The following is a 15,891-nucleotide window of genomic DNA, read 5'->3' on the forward strand; positions in this document are numbered from 1 at the left end:
CTAAGATTCTGTGTGGTGTATCTTGCATGATCCAACTGGAAACAAGATTCAGATACCATGGGCTACAATTACCTGGCACATTTCCACTATTATTTTATTGTTTGAATGTTGTTGTTGTTATTATGCAGTCCAATACCTCATTGGAATTATTATATATTTAAAGGGACTTCAGATTGGTTTTCTTTTTAGCAGCTTAATACTTAATTCTTTTTGTACTAAATAAATATCAGATGTTCAGTAAATATTAATTTTGTTGTTGTTCTTGCAGAATTTATTCCCCAGGCTTTTGGAATGCCCTTGTCCCAAGTGATTGCTAATGACCGGGCCTACAAGCTCAAGCAAGACTCTCAGAGAGAAGAGCAAAAAGATGTTTCAGATTTTGTGGCCTTTCTCTTGCCGTTCGGAACTAAAAGGCAGAACAAAGAACTTTCAAGCAGTAACTCATCTCTTAGCTCAACCTCAGAAACACCGAACGAATCCACTTCTCCTAACACACCCGAGCCAGCACCACGAGCAAGGAGGCGTGTAAGTAGACCCATCACCATGTGGTGCATGCCAGTAGGTCCAGAGGGTTTAGCTAGAGCAGGAAAAAACCCTGTTGTGTCTGTGGATTGTGGAATATTTTCTTCTGTCATGTTCGAACAGTGATTTTTTTTTTTTTCAGGTGGAAGCTGGCCTGGTCAATAGCAAAAAATTCTAACTGTAGTGGAAATCTTCTTTCTCTGGTGCTCTTGGGAACAGATCATACAGACTGTGCAAGTCTGTTACAGATCGCAAAGTGGCAGAGAGGTTATTTAGAAGTCTTCCTGTTCACTCCCTTTATTTACCTTCTTCTGTCTAGGTCTTTTAGATTTAACAAATTCCATCCGTCTTCAACCTAATTTTTTCAGCTGGGGAAGACTAAACCTGTGTGATTGATATTTATATGTATACTTATGTTTATCTAGCTCCACAAACTTTGAAATAAATCTAATTATTAAGCGCTATCCTAGTATTAGTAAAAAACCCGTATGGTCTTAATTCTGATCATGTCCTTGATGGTAAGTAAGAAGTCGTCAGAGTAAATTTGTACCAGGCTCTTTGAAGGACATTTCTGTATACAGGCTATGAAGATGCCTTTGGCAGCAGAGCACAGTGCGGTGGCTCGGGTTGAACATTAATCCTGCATGTAGGATAGGTACCTGGTAGGCCATTTGTTTGCAGGGTTCTGTTCTTTATAAATTTTATGCTCTGAGATTTCCAGTTTTCCAGTATTGCAGCTAGTAACAGTAGTAGATTTTGTTGTTGTTATTGTCGTTGTTACCATGGGATAGAGGTTCTAGAATTACTGCTTTTGAATTTCATTTGCAATGGAGGGAGGAAAAAATGCGTAATAAAATACTTCCAATAAAAACCCCTGTTAAGTAATCTGAGAAGGAATTTGGGGTACAAGAACAGACCCTGGGCAGTAAAGTATTTTCTTAGGATTCTCACCATCTTTCATCCCTAGGGTAAGACCTACTTCAGAGAAATGCTATGTAGAGCTCTTTAATCCATGGTGTTAAGAGGAATAGAACTGGAGTTAATTGCAAATTAAGAGGCAATTGAAGAGCCCTATGACCTGCCTTCTTTCCCTCTAGCTGTCAGCTGAAGCTTGAAGTCTACATTCTGTCTGCAGATAGCTGAGGGCATAATATTTGAAGATGTTTCATTCTTATATACCCATAATGCACATCTATTGGCCTGTCCAGACCATATGAACAGGCAGCTGAGGCTTTCAGTGAAAGGGGTATAAGGTAATGCTGGCTGCAGAGCTCATGGTATGAGTGCTGTGGTTATCTCTCCTTCAAGAGCTAGACAGAAATCACTTGCTGCATTTTCTCTGTAGGAGTTTTGCCCAGCAGTTGGAATTTGAGACTCTGGTCATCCAGCAAGACATTTTCTGTGTGCTTATTATAGACAATATTCTGACTCTCCGTTAATATATTATTTTTATATATATATTATGCAGTCAAAATTTATTCAAGTATCAGGAGCTCAGTCATACTGCTTTACTACTCAAACAGCATAACATATAGAGTGAAAATGGATCTGCCATGGATAGTACTTGATCCCATGCATACTCTGTAATATTGCTCATCTTTTCAAAAGAGAAAAGCCTTCTATAACCCTTAAAAAGCAAAGAAAAGCTTTATCTGACCTTCATTCCACACCTGTCCCTCTGGGCTTCATTTTCTTTTTGCACTTTCCATCTCCTCTTTAATCTCCTCTTTCCTTCATGTTTTTGTGTGCTTAGCTTAAAACTTGCCCAGTTTATTTAGATTTTGAACTTGTCGTGGTGGCGCAGGGACTGGTATCCATTATGTGCAAAGGTAACGTCTAGTAGATGGAACTTGATTTTTCTTTGGTTGCTGGGCATTGCAGTCCAGGTAGCACTGTGTCTGTGTTAATAGTCCTGGAGTAGTGGAGTAGCAATGTGCACGATCTCCTGCATTGTTCCTTAGCAGTTCTATAGGTCTGGCTGACTTTGAGCTGGATCCATGGAGTATATTGGTAGTGTTTTCCTGTGCACTTTGAAATTTAAAATCAGAGCTGGCCTGGACTTGGTATTGCCAAGCAATGCTGTACTTCAGCCACTGAACTCAAGGTCACTCTTCGTAAAGCCAGCTCAATGCCCCAGTTAATCCACAATTTTGATAAAATGCCGAAGGATAATGGCGAACTGACTGTATTTACATCTATTTTAGGGAACTGAATCCGACTTAAGTGACTCTGTGATAATAATGATTCATGAGGTGAGGATGCTTTGCAGGCAGGGAGGGACCAGTAAAGACAAGGTATAAAGGAGGGCACCTGTCGTACAGGAGCTGCTGGGGAGCTGCAGCTGTGAGGATGGTGTTAGGATTTTCAGTGTCAGTCGACTAATTTTGATGTCTGAAACCCGAAACTCTTAAAAACAAAATAGAAAAATTGTTCAGTTGGAATTTTGCATACATGGAACATAGCCAGAGATTCTTGTTTGGTTTGGGGGTTCTTTTTGTTTGCTTTTGGCAGGAAATGGTAGAGGGAATCAAGCAAATGTACTTCTGAGAGACATCAGAAATCAAGGTCAAAGTTGCATTCTAAAGGGTCTAGTAATTGTTTAGAGATGTGGGTCCAAAAAAATCTAAAAACTTCACTGTGTTTTATTCTTAAGTCTTCCATGAGTTATAATAAACAGAACTATACCTGATAAGTTAGATGCTTTTTTTAAAAAAGATACTATGAACTAAAAATTTTTAAATTAATTTGAAATCTCAGTGGACTTTGTATGAGTTGCCTATGAATTGGAAATCTTTGTAAAGTTCAGTTTTCTAGCCTGATGGAAGAAAATAATTCTAGAGCTTGAAATTCCCTAGCAGTTGTACAATTCTCATTTAATAGACATAGAGATCTCACCAGCAGCCTATGAAATACCTGTCAGCAGAATAGCATGCTTTTAAGAAATTAGAGTTGTCAGCAAAGTTTTGAATGGGAATTTACATTTTCTTCATTATTTCTTAGGATGACATGCTGGATCCTTGTACAGGACCTTTTACACTTTGTACACTACCTCTTTGTTTCAGAAAGAAAGAAAATAATTTACAATAGATATTTCTAATGAGAATTAAAACGAAAATTTTTCTTTTTTTTATTATAATTTATAAGCCTAGATGTTCCCTAAAATGTTTTTGCCTGGTTACTTTAATAAGAATTGAGGGAAATGGTCATTTTGAAGTGATAACAATCTTGTGGTTGGAAAAAAAATATCTTAGTTTTCAAGTGTGAACATTGAAAGATGCCACAAACCTGATGCTGCTTGTGCTGCTTTATGCTTTACAGACTGCTTGAACTTCTGTGCCTTGCTGTAATCAAAACATAGTTTTCAAAGCTTTCATTGGAATTGTAATGATTTTAAAATATTAAGATAAATGAAGTAGAATTATCTAAAAAGTACTACCCCTCTACTTCTCTGGTGTGCCGTTGTTCTGTGATAACATGGGATCATTTCAATCTCCCCCGTTGTATGTATTTGTGTTATTAGTTAACTGTATTTGGTGTACGGTTGTAAATCTATTTGCATCATTTTCACTGATACAATGGCCCGAGCTGCAGAGGAAGTAGGGAATCAGGTTTAAAAATGTCTATATATCTCCATGCACATAAATATTGTACTGTGAGGTGCACACACAGACCATGATTCATCCTTGTCCTGCAGTATGTGCAGGCTTACAACAATAAAAAGGTATGCTGAGTGAGTGAAAAGAATTTAGTTTTTTCAATACCTAATTTGTATTCCTTGTAGTATGGTAATAATAGCATTGGTACCATTGTGATTTTCCCATCCATTACACTGGTATTATAACTTCATTAATCTACAAAAACTGTGTAGCAAATTATATTTTTATATTAGTTTGTTTAAAATGCAGGTGGGCAAAAGTCTGTATTAGATAAGGTCCTGTGGTGTTTAGATTTCTCCAGCCGTACTGATTGTTCATGTGTGTGTATTTTACAGGGCGCGATGTCTGTGGACTCTATTACGGATCTTGATGACAATCAGTCACGATTGTTAGAGGCTCTCCAGCTCTCTTTGCCAGCAGAAGCCCAGAGCAAGAAAGAAAAGGCAAGAGATAAGAAACTAAGCCTGAACCCTATTTACAGGCAGGTTCCCCGGCTTGTAGATAGTTGCTGCCAGCACTTGGAAAAGCATGGTAAGAATATTTTGTTTTCCCAGGAGTGGCAGATATATTTTTACTATAATATAAATAAATGTGTATTTTGAGAAGCAAGCATATACTTCAAATTGCAAGGACATCTTTGAAAGTCAGATGCTTTCCCTCCTATTTTGCCTCTTGCTAAAGATACTGCCTCACAAATAATTACTTAGATGGTATCTTACCTAAGGATCTATGCTACAAGCTCACAAACTGGCCCATACAGCAGGGGGAAGAGACGTTTCTTGGAGGTCATTCATCTCGTACTGGAGTGCTCAGCTCTGCAGGAATGGCTCTTCACACCCCAAGGGTTTACCCATACCTTGAGAATGAAAGTCTGAAATGTGCCAGTCAGCCTGGAGCCATTCTTCAAAATGACTTAAGGTGTAAGAGCTAAATTAACTGTTTATACTACAGTGCAGGACTTAACTAGAAACAGCATTTGAAGATAGAGGCTCAGAGAAAGAAAAAAATTCCATGCTAAATTATATTAAGCTTCAAGAAGCTTTTTCCAGTTCACTACAAGTCTTACAGGCTGGCTACTCAGTTTGTCCCTGGCTTGAGTCCCCCGACCAGCCTCAGGCTTGGGTCTGCTCTCTCCGAAGGGAGTTATAAACTCCTGCCAATATTCTTCTCATGTCTTCATGATCATCCAGACACAAACCTCCCACCAGCTTTATGTAATGCAGAAACAATAGTTAATCGAGGTATCTGTTCAACATCTCTCCCAATGTATCTTAGTCTTGTAAAGATTTTTAATGAGAATTGAAATAACTTGGCCACAGCAAGATGGAGTTATCACATGGCCAGATAATAAACAAACCATTAAGTAATGGTGACTGCAACACCAAATGATGCATTTGATGCTTAATTTGACCAGAAAGAAATCACTTACTGACTCTGAATGAAAGGCTTTTGCAGATGAGGGACTGCAATTTAAATAATAATGCTGAGCTTTTGCAATACATAATTGAAAACCATGTTGCTTACAAATATATAAAGGAAAACTGCGAAAGAGAGTCATTGTTAGCCTTTTACACAAATTAGATACCATGGCTGACAAATAAGTGTAGGGATGATTAAGTTTGAGATTAGTTACTTCCATCCCTTTAAGCAAGGGTAGCTGAGTTTGGAGAAAATAAAAGTGTCTGAGTCGCCCAAAAAACCCATCCTGCTGAGTATCCTTTGGATACTGTGATTTTATGTCACTTGAACATCTGTGATAAATTTTTTAATCCAGTTAACCCACTGTCATAACAAAGATTCTTTTCTATACAACGTTTGTTACTAAAATATTTGCTTTACATTAAAGTTTCCTTTTCAAGAAAATTTATGATTTTTTGGGGTGCATTTTCTAAGAGTGCACTGTAGTACCTCAGAACACAATAATCTGAGATAATTTGGGGCAATTATTGATGTTCTTCAATTTCCAATTTAATCTGCCATCCACAAAACAGTCATCAGCATTCGTTGACTTTGAGAAATGTAAAGATTGCAGAAGACAGACACTACTATTTGCTTGTTGGCTTTAGTGATAATAGAGGACTTTCTGTTCTAGCAACAATCCTGTAGCAACACCATTCCAGGCTGTATGATGGACTAGGTTTCTGATTCTGAAAATACTTGCTTGTATTTGTAAGTCCTTTTGGCCAATTTTTCAGCAGTAAATCATGTAGGGGTTTCTCACAAATGCTTTAAATGCTCATTTTGAATAGTATATGATAAAAAATAGTTATGTTTTTAGCCATAAAAGCCCCTGGCCTTGTTCACCCTCCCTGTTTTCCCTGGAATCATGTCCCAGAGTTGTAAAGGCTTGACTTCCTGCAGACCCGCAGTGTAAAACAAATACTGTATGTCTGTGCAGGAGCTGGTAACCAGCCTCCAGTTTTTGCCCAGTATGAGTATCTCCATCTCAGATGTTTCCCTGCCAGTGTTCCTGGGTTTACTAAATGTTATTCCATCAACGTAATTTTCTGTTATGCAAAGATAAAAGAATATTTGAAGAGACGTGTCATGTTGAGACTAGAAACTAAAAGGCAGAATCCTATCTGAATTTCTCTGATGAAAATTTGCAACTCCAAACACCACTGTGAAGCTACACATCTCTAGCAAGCAAGTGTAGCCTCATGGCTATCAAAAGGCATTTGTTTTGCAAGGTTATTTTACATCTCCTGTATGCCAGTAGTGAAAATGAATGTTGCAGAGTAGCCTTTGTGAGACCATAAACTTTTCAAAGCTTATAGATAATTTAATCCTTTTTGCAAAAAATATCTAACTGTGTAAAATGATATTATGTGCACAGCTGCCTAAGTCTCTAAGATTTCCCCTCTCATTCTCATTGCTAAAGACCCTGTCACCTCTAAGGTGCATTTACTCTCAAATTGTTCAGTTTCTGTTACTCAGAAAAGTATGTCCATTTGACAACCGCATTATTGTTTGTTTGACATTCTTGTAGTACAGAATCATAGAATCGTTTAAGTTGGAAAAAACCTTCAAGATCATTGAGTCCAACCATCAACCCAACACCACCATGCCCACTAAACCATGTCCTGAAGTACCACATCTACGCATTTTTTGAACACCTCCAGGGATGGTGACTCCACCACTTTCCCGGGCAGCCTGTTCCAATGCCTGACAACCCTTTTGGTGAAGAAATTTTTCCTAATATCCAATCTAAACCTCTCCTGCCGCAACTTGAGGCCATTTCCTCTCATCCTATCACTAGTTACTTGACAGAAGAGACCAACACCACCTCACTACAACCCCCTTTCAGGTAGTTGTAGAGAGCGATCAGGTCTCCCCTCAGCCTCCTTTTCTCCAGACCAGACAGCCCCAGTCCCCTCAGCCGCTCCTCATCAGACTTGTGCTCCAGGCCCCTCACCAGCTCGGTTGCCCTTCTCTGGACACGCTCCAGCACCTCCATGTCTTTCCTGCAGTGAGGGGCCCAAAACTGAACACGGGACTCGAGGTGCGGCCTCACCAGTGCCCAGTACAGGGGGACGATCACCTCCCTGCTCCTGCTGGCCACACTATTTCTGATACAGGCCAGGATGCCGTTGGCCACCTTGGCCACCTGGGCACACTGCTGGCTCATATTCAGCCGGCTGTCAACCAACACCCCCAGGTCTTTCTCTGCCGGACAGCTTTCCAGCTCCCCTTCCCTGAGCCTGTAGCGCTGCATGGGGTTGTTGTGACCCAAGTGCAGGACCCGGCACTTGGCCTTGGCAGTATCTACAGGGCTAGAAGAAGGTTTGAACTGATTTCTTATGGAATAGCAGGCAACACCCATTTCCAAATCACTTTAAGTCTAAATGACACAAGAGGTACAGCTCCAGCTCTTTGCCTGAAGTACAACAGTACTTCTTCAGAGCTTTCCCTCTATATAGTAGCTGTTCCTACCCTCGAAACTGCACGCAACTCCCAGGTAGAGTTCTTCGCTCTCGCAACCTGCCTGAGTGCTGTACTTACGTCCTTCTGAAGGAAACCCTCAGCTTTGTCTTGACAGGTTCTATAGAGCCAGTGGGTAACCCCAAATATCAACTGCTTCCTGTATCCAAAGACGCAGCTCAGTGCCCAAGTATTAGTTATTGCCTGTTTGCTTTGTTGTCGGTCCTGGAAGTGCCACCTCCAGATGCTGAGCAGCACTTCACTCTCTGCATACCTCTGTTCCTCACAGAGTAGCAGTGGCACTACCAAAATGGCATCACAGGAAATGTCACGGAGATGCCGTTTTGCAGGTTAGGTGATGTGAGGTCCTTAAAAGCTACAGTCAATGGCTTCTTAGTCCAAGACAACTGAGTTTTGCCTCAGCGTGGTAAGTACAGGTTTGTAGAGAAATACATTGTGGTTTTTTTATTGTTTTAAGTACGCACATAGCCCAGATTGTTTTGTTTCAATGCAATTTTCAGCAGAAAATTAAACAATAAAATGGTTGTTTGATGTGCTGTACTTGCAGGTCTCCAGACTGTAGGAATATTCAGAGTTGGAAGCTCAAAAAAGAGAGTGAGACAGGTGAGTGGATATGGATAGGCTTTTCTGTCATCAGCTATGATACAAACAAACCTGATTCCTTTCTGTTAAGTGATTTCCTCCCCATCTGTCACCTGGTGAAATTCAGGCTTTCTGGGTCAGTGACTTTATTGTTTTTTTCAATGGCTCATAACAGGCCATTTCCAGTCATCTTTTACATCTGGTGAAATCCTTGTCAGGTTCTCAGCAGGTTAACAGTCTCTGTATGTTTTGCTCTGTAGAAGTAGCACAGGATTGGAGATCCAAATAGACTACAGTGATGAAATTTTCCAAAGGTTACACTGTAGGGGAAAAAAAAAAATCTTGGCTGCTAGTTTCATCTCAGAAACAGCTGAAGCTCCCAAAGTAAACCCAAACTGTAAATCCTTTTTTGAAAACTCACAGTATGAGAAAATATGCAAGTACAGAACAATCTCTTTGACCCTCAAATTGTTGCTCCCAAATACCACCTTTCTTTTACCCCTGTTAAACTTGAAGGTCAGAGCGGACCCATCCAAGTCCTAGTCTCAGCCAAATGTTGAAAAAGCAAAAAAGGTGTACAGTTAGGTTCCAGAGAAAGTCAGAAGTGGCTGTTTCCTTAGCCCTAGATACTGCATTGCTATTCCCAAAAGTTGGGAATACATGTTGAATTAGAGCAGTAGAGAATAGTGCTTAATGGTTGCATGATGCTTACGGGGGGGATAAAAAGTTACAGGAAAATACCCCTGCCAGGAGGCATAAGACCAAAAAGACCAAATGGAAAAAAGCAGAAGAAAATTTGACTGCATCTGATCCCAGAAATAATGTTTTTTTGTTGCAAAAACTACACAGTATAATGTTTGGTGCTCTGGAAGGTTACCTTGAATAGCTAAACTGACTTGATTCTGAGTGGTTGGACAGTATAGCCTACTGATTTGTAGCTTATTCTCTAGCAGTTTCTATTGCTGAGTGGCTGGTGTAACACAAAGCTAAAAACATTCACAGTCTGCAGAGGCAGTTGTTAGGTCAACTCTGAACTAGATGAAGTATTGAAAAGTAAGTTGCCTGTCATTTGCATTATAAGCTTCAATGTCAAAACATGTATTATCATTCAGGGATGAGTACAATTACATCATACCTCTGGGGAAAAAGCAGAGGGCTTGTATCATTTACTTCTAAACTAAGCCTTACTTCGAACATCACTGACTTTCACTAGTTTTTTCTTCTAATGTCCTTTCAAAAGCTGAGGAAATCAAGAGATTTGGGTATTTATGTATTCTATTACATGGACTAATTTATTGAACTAGGTGAACTAATATATAATATATTTCATTGAACAAGATGGAAGCATCAGCTTGCCCCTTGCAGTTACAATAATAAATGCTGTCAACATGAACACGTGGGAAAGTCTGGATTCAATTAAAATTCCACTCATTTTCTGAACCATGGAAAGCCAAACCCAGTACTCGGATTTTGGTGTGCTTTTGCAGCTGTTCATTAGTTTTTCTTGTGTAGAAAGTAGGCACAGTTTTGTTTCCTTTCCTCCCCCAGTTAGAAAATGTCCTATTTCAACTGTAGTTTGTTGCAATAAATACATGAGTAAATAAACGCATGTGCCAGCAGGGTTTTTGGTTGGTGAGCACGAAGAGAAAATCTAGAACAAGTGTGTCTATTAACAAACCACCTCCTTCACATTCAGTGGGGTGTAGGACAAAGATTCCTGAGCTAGTGTTGACTCAAGGTGGTAGCTCTGGTACATCAGGATGCCAGCTACCAGCTTGTGCCCAGAAACGATACAGATGCTTGAGCAGAGCATCGTTGCCGAGCTTCGGGTGGGCAGCCCTCTATGCTAGGCATGGTGACTTGGCAGCAGCTCTGCAGGTGAAGCAGCGGCCAGACCCTGAGGTTGAACAGCAACAGGGCTGGAGCTCTGCTCTCCCATCCCCGCTCCCAGCACGGGTGTCCTCAGCTCTCGGGTCTTAAGCTCCGGTGGATGCTGCGGTTCACCAGATGTATCTTCCAAAAGTCTGAAAGTATTCCCTGTGAATGAAGTCTGAGAGACCTAAAGTTTAAACTTAGAAATACACAGTTTTCAACAGCCATGATACTTGGGCCTGAACCGTGGCCAAGTTTCACCAGTGATCATCTGATATTGTGCTGATTAGGACATCTCTCCAGGCCTCACAGGGTATCAGATCAGAACTGCCATATTCAAGACTGTAACAGCAATTTATGACTTAGCTATTTGGTTAGTCTTTATTCCTGATGCAGCGCTAATCTGTTTCCTCAGCTGCTTTTGGGCAGTAAGTGCAGAAGCAATCTTGTGGATAGAGGTAATTTATGGTGTTCCACAGGGATGTTCTGCATTTGCCACCAGTCTGAAGGGTAGAACTGAGCTGGTAATGAAATCCCCAAGTTGGAACTGGAAAATCTTGGACCACAAATCAGCAGGGGGGAGCATAATACTAGATAAAGAACAAAATCTGGTCTTCATAGCATAATTATTCATTATTAGTAATGACATATTAATGTTAAAAGTAGTCTTAATAAATCAGAAAGGAGGCTGTAGTTTTTACAGAATACCTCTCACACCCATTATGAAAGTACAATTTCAGCTGAAAATACGGGATTTTCTACAGTCCTCCACACTATACACACGCAAGATAGATTTGCTTGTGATCAAGATTTGCCACAGATCATCACAGACACGTAGTTTGCTTGTAACTTACCTTCTTTCTTCTTTTCGATATGTCTGTAATAATCCTGGTAAAGAAAGCTGATACCTCAAATGTCATCGTTTAGTAAGATTTAGATAAAATTATTCTCTGAGAAGATATATGTGAGATCATGGTACCTCATAATATTAGCAAAGATACGAAATTTTCCTAGGAAATAGTTTTAAAACATCTTGACTATTTTCAAAATGAAAAGAGATTAAAAGGTGGAGTGCTCAGCCTGAAGAAAGTATTCTGCTCTTGGTCCTGGGAAATCTGTCCAGAAAGGCAGGCATTTATCTTTTTGTAAGGCATATTGGATGTGGGAGAGGGATTTCTTCTGCCTTTGGGAAGTGTGATGCCTTTGAATTATACAGAGTTTGTCTGAGGACTGCAGCTGGAAAAAAAATAGCAATACCTCGTAATGGTATTAGCTTACTGTTTGTTAACTCCCTAATGATGATCACTTAGTGAATATAACTAAATTAGGAAGGCAGAACAAGATGTGTGTGGACAAATGCCATGAAGTCTTAGTGAACCTGGCTGCTTGCTGCTTATGCTTAAATACAGTCTTAAATCACAAGAGAAATGTGAGTTTGGTGGATATTAACGTTGTCTTATTATTAATGTTTTTGTACAAAAACATCAATGTTGTGAAATGCAATGTTAGTCTTTCTGGCCCTAAAATCTAGGGATAATGTGGTAAGGTAGCATAAGAAAGCTTTTCTTGCAGTTTTCCTTATTCTCCTGGGTTTCTGCCTTTGATATTAATCTTACATTTCTGCAAAAATTATATTTACTTGGGCACATTTTTTCATAAAAGAGTGCCATATATTAACTGGAAAGAAAGAACTGTATTTTATTACAGTCTGGTACAAACCTTAAGTTACATATCGTGGAACAAGCACCAATTAGACATGAATTAGATCTTTGACCTTACCAAAAATTAGTCGTGTCCAATCTGGAAACTGAAAATGAGTAAATCTACATCTTAAAAGATTTTCTGTGTTGGGATGTACGAATTGGGACAATAAGTGACTGTGGTTTTGTCTCATGATCTTTTTCAGTTACGTGAAGAGTTTGACCGGGGCATAGATGTTGTATTAGACGAAGAGCACAGCATTCATGATGTTGCTGCTTTGTTAAAGGAATTTCTGCGTGACATGCCTGACCCGCTTCTCACCAGGGAACTTTATACACCTTTCATCAACACTCTCTGTGAGCTCTACACCATCTTGATTTACCTATTTTCAAAAGCTTACCTGTTTGAATTCTTTGATCTCTACTAACCATATTCTTTTTTTCTGTGCATTTAATACTCTAGCCTTGATTTGCTCCAAATATTTGTATAGTATAAATTTGCTGAGGTCTTTTCTTGGTTTTCATGCTATATAAGTATAGCCCAGAAAACTAGAACAACAAAGATTTCACTTGGTGTAACTATTTTTGCATTTGTAGATAGGATGTGATTCATGTTGTCTATTAAATCCTGATGCTGTCATTGGTTCAGCAGTGGCTGATGACAAGACTCCCATTTGAATCCTGGTATCTTAGCACCATTAATGCTTTTAATTCTGGTCTGGCTTCAAAAACCTAGCTTCAAAATTTCAAGTTTCATCATAGTTAATGGTCCTCAAAGCCATCATATTAAGTACTCCCAAATGTGTTGCTTAAGACCTGAGTGCAGAGTCTTCCAGATTTGGGAAAAAGTAAAGTTGGACCCTTCAAGCTTAAGCTGTTGCCTGGTATGTGTTCTTCAGATTCCTTCCAGCCCTCATGTCTGAGATCCTGCCTCTGTCCCACCTTTGTCACTGGCTACCATTGCATTTTAGATGGTTGAAGTGATGGTGGTTGCAGAACGTCCTTTATATCCCTAGTTGCTTTCCCAGTCTCCCAGTACCTCTGCAAGATGTGGAATTGTAAGAAAACCCATTTAAAATGGCTAAAGCATAAACATGACTGGAATGCTTCCCAGCGGTGCCCTGTATATACCAGCAGCTATACCTAAATAAAGCAGAATTTTTGTGTCCAGTGAGTGATGGAATGTGCAACATGGATTTTGCGCTCTCATAGGCTGAGAAAAGATCCTATGAACCTGTGAGCAAAAAGTTGACCAACCAAGGCGAAAATCCCCTAACAATATTTGTTACACTTTTGATATTCCTTAGAGTTTTCTCTTTTTCTTCTGACCTTGTAATGAAAATGATCCTTAAAAAAGCTATTCTGACACCTTCCTTTGGGCTGGGAACAGTATATTTGTTCTGCTTTTAGGTTAGTTGGAGTGATTTTCTTAGAATGTATCTTTTCCCCCTCTTAGTATTAGAGCCAGATGAACAGCTAAGCACCTTACAGCTTCTCATTTATCTTCTACCTCCCTGTAACTGCGATACCTTGCACCGGCTGCTGCAGTTCCTTTCCACAGTGGCTGGCCACGCAGAAGACACCACAGACAAAGATGGCCAAGAGGTAAGTCACGGTCACTTGTGTCCTTTGACTTTGCTTAATTCATGATCTGAAAAGAGATCTTCAAAGCTGTGAAACAAACACGATGGTGGTGAACCCCAGAAGGATGGGAGAGATCTCACATTCTTGCCTGCGCATTTGCCATTTAGCTGTTTACTATGTTCTTAGGGCTGTGAAAGTTTAATTTTTATATGACGTAATTAGCAAAGCATCTACCACTTCCTCTGGGAGATTCACAGCATGATCGACCTTGTTGTTCAGAATGTCTAATGTTACCCATCCTTTTTCCTCGCCTTGTTTTATCCTATTGTATTCTATGGAAAAAATACTTAGAAAATTGTCAGGCATTCAAGAGTATGCTTTTTCATTCTCTTTTCATTTCTGTTGTTGCTTTCTTATATGACCTTTGGACATAGAAGTTCACTTCTTGGTTCCCTTAGCTTCCTTGTGTGCACTGGGTGGTGAAGAATGAAAAATAAAGCACAGGAACTCCAGCTGTGTCCTTGTAACTGACAGACCTGATCACTAGTTGGAGTCAGGGTCCATCTTTGCCTGTTTTCCTTCTGGGCTCCTTAGTTGCATTCTGGACCAAATTCAGTGGAGAGGTTGGAGTGCACCCACGCCACAGAGACAAGAACACCCATAGCCATGTGGCTGAGCTGTACTTCTGAGTATTCACATGTGCGCATCTACACCATTCACGCTAGAGAAGATCTCAGAATCCAGGCTTCCCATTTTCTACCAGGAGAATGCTTGAACTAGTGAGCTGCTCTGCAAAAGGCAGCAACTCTGTTAACTTCGAATGAGGTGGATACAGTCTGTCACTGCTTGACAAAATTGTGCCAGTTTATCTGTGGGAAGGACTTCTCTGTCCTCTGAACTGCAGCAGAGACTACTTCTGAGGTTACTTCTGAGACTCTTCCGAAACTCCTAGAGAATTTTGTCTTCCAGATGGAAAACTCTGCTAACTTCTGTCAAATTTGGACACCTTTTGCAGTTGGCTGGTTTTAACAATTGCCACTTTGAGACTGAGTTTTGTCAAATTTCTGCCGGTTTTAACAATTGGCACTTTGAGACTGAGTTTTGTCAAATTTCTGCCACAAGTCCTAACTTCCAGTGTGCTGTATGTGACTTCAAGGCCTATTTCACTTTTAAATCCACTTTAGATGCTATTATTTTTGTCCTCAGCAAGGAGTTGATAAAAAACTATACCGCTGTGATGGAAAGCCTTTAAAAAGAGCAGCCTGTAACAATTTTACTGTGCTTAAAACATGTGTAAGCCAGCTAAGGTCGTGATCCCCCTGGTCCTGCAAAGAGTTCTCTGTTCATTCAGAAATGATCCCAAGAGAATCTTATTGCAGGGCTAGAGGATGCTGCTTAAGAGAGTTGCTTTGGCCCAAAAGTTGTATTAAAGGCATTTTCATTCCTCTTAACAGTACATCAGCTCTGCTACAGGTATTTTGGCAAGGCAAATTTATGTAAGCTATCCTGGCAGTGTTGTAAGCCTCGGGAATATTATGTGCAATTGGATACCTTTTATAGATAATACAGTATTCTGCTCACAATTATTTAAGCTATTCATGAATAATTAAGTGAATAAAGACGTAGAGGGCAAGAGAAGATATTTTAGCAGACTGTTTGCTATCACTGGAGGGAAAACAGCCAAGCTTTGGCACACAGGCCCTCTTCACAATTTCTTTCAAAGGCCCTTCTCTCACGAAGATGAAGATGGATGACTAACTTCATTAAAATTACTCATTCCGTTAATTTCAGTGGATAAGTTTGCAAGATTTTTTAAGGGATGCCCCGAGGCTGCCCTTAAGACTCCCTGTTTGTACAAACAGCCTGCACCTGCAGATCCAGGCACAGCCAGAGGCTGCCCCTGGCACACTTGAGGCACCGCATGCCTGTGCATCCTTGGTGGTTCAGTACTCTGACAGTGTTTAAAAAGCAGGTCACCCAAAAAACAGCCAGGTGCGTGGTGGTGCGCAAATAAGGGAGCGTGCTGTACTCAC

The 15,891-nt window shown here is 40.1% G+C and overlaps 1 protein-coding gene across 6 annotated transcripts in view; it reads left to right on the top strand.

Annotated features, from left to right (window-relative positions):
• ARHGAP6 (Rho GTPase activating protein 6) overlaps positions 1-15,891 on the top strand; it is a 339,711-nt gene that overhangs the window by 306,080 nt on the left and 17,740 nt on the right. For all 6 annotated transcript variants that reach the window (XM_069770410.1, XM_069770404.1, XM_069770408.1 and 3 more), the window contains 5 exons: positions 269-525; positions 4,514-4,709; positions 8,668-8,723; positions 12,481-12,631; positions 13,731-13,879. In XM_069770410.1, the coding sequence (XP_069626511.1) occupies positions 269-525; positions 4,514-4,709; positions 8,668-8,723; positions 12,481-12,631; positions 13,731-13,879 (809 nt within the window). The remainder of the gene's footprint in view (positions 1-268; positions 526-4,513; positions 4,710-8,667; positions 8,724-12,480; positions 12,632-13,730; positions 13,880-15,891) is intronic.

Source organism: Haliaeetus albicilla, chromosome 25, assembly GCF_947461875.1.
Source record: "Haliaeetus albicilla chromosome 25, bHalAlb1.1, whole genome shotgun sequence".
Lineage (NCBI taxonomy): Eukaryota > Metazoa > Chordata > Aves > Accipitriformes > Accipitridae > Haliaeetus > Haliaeetus albicilla.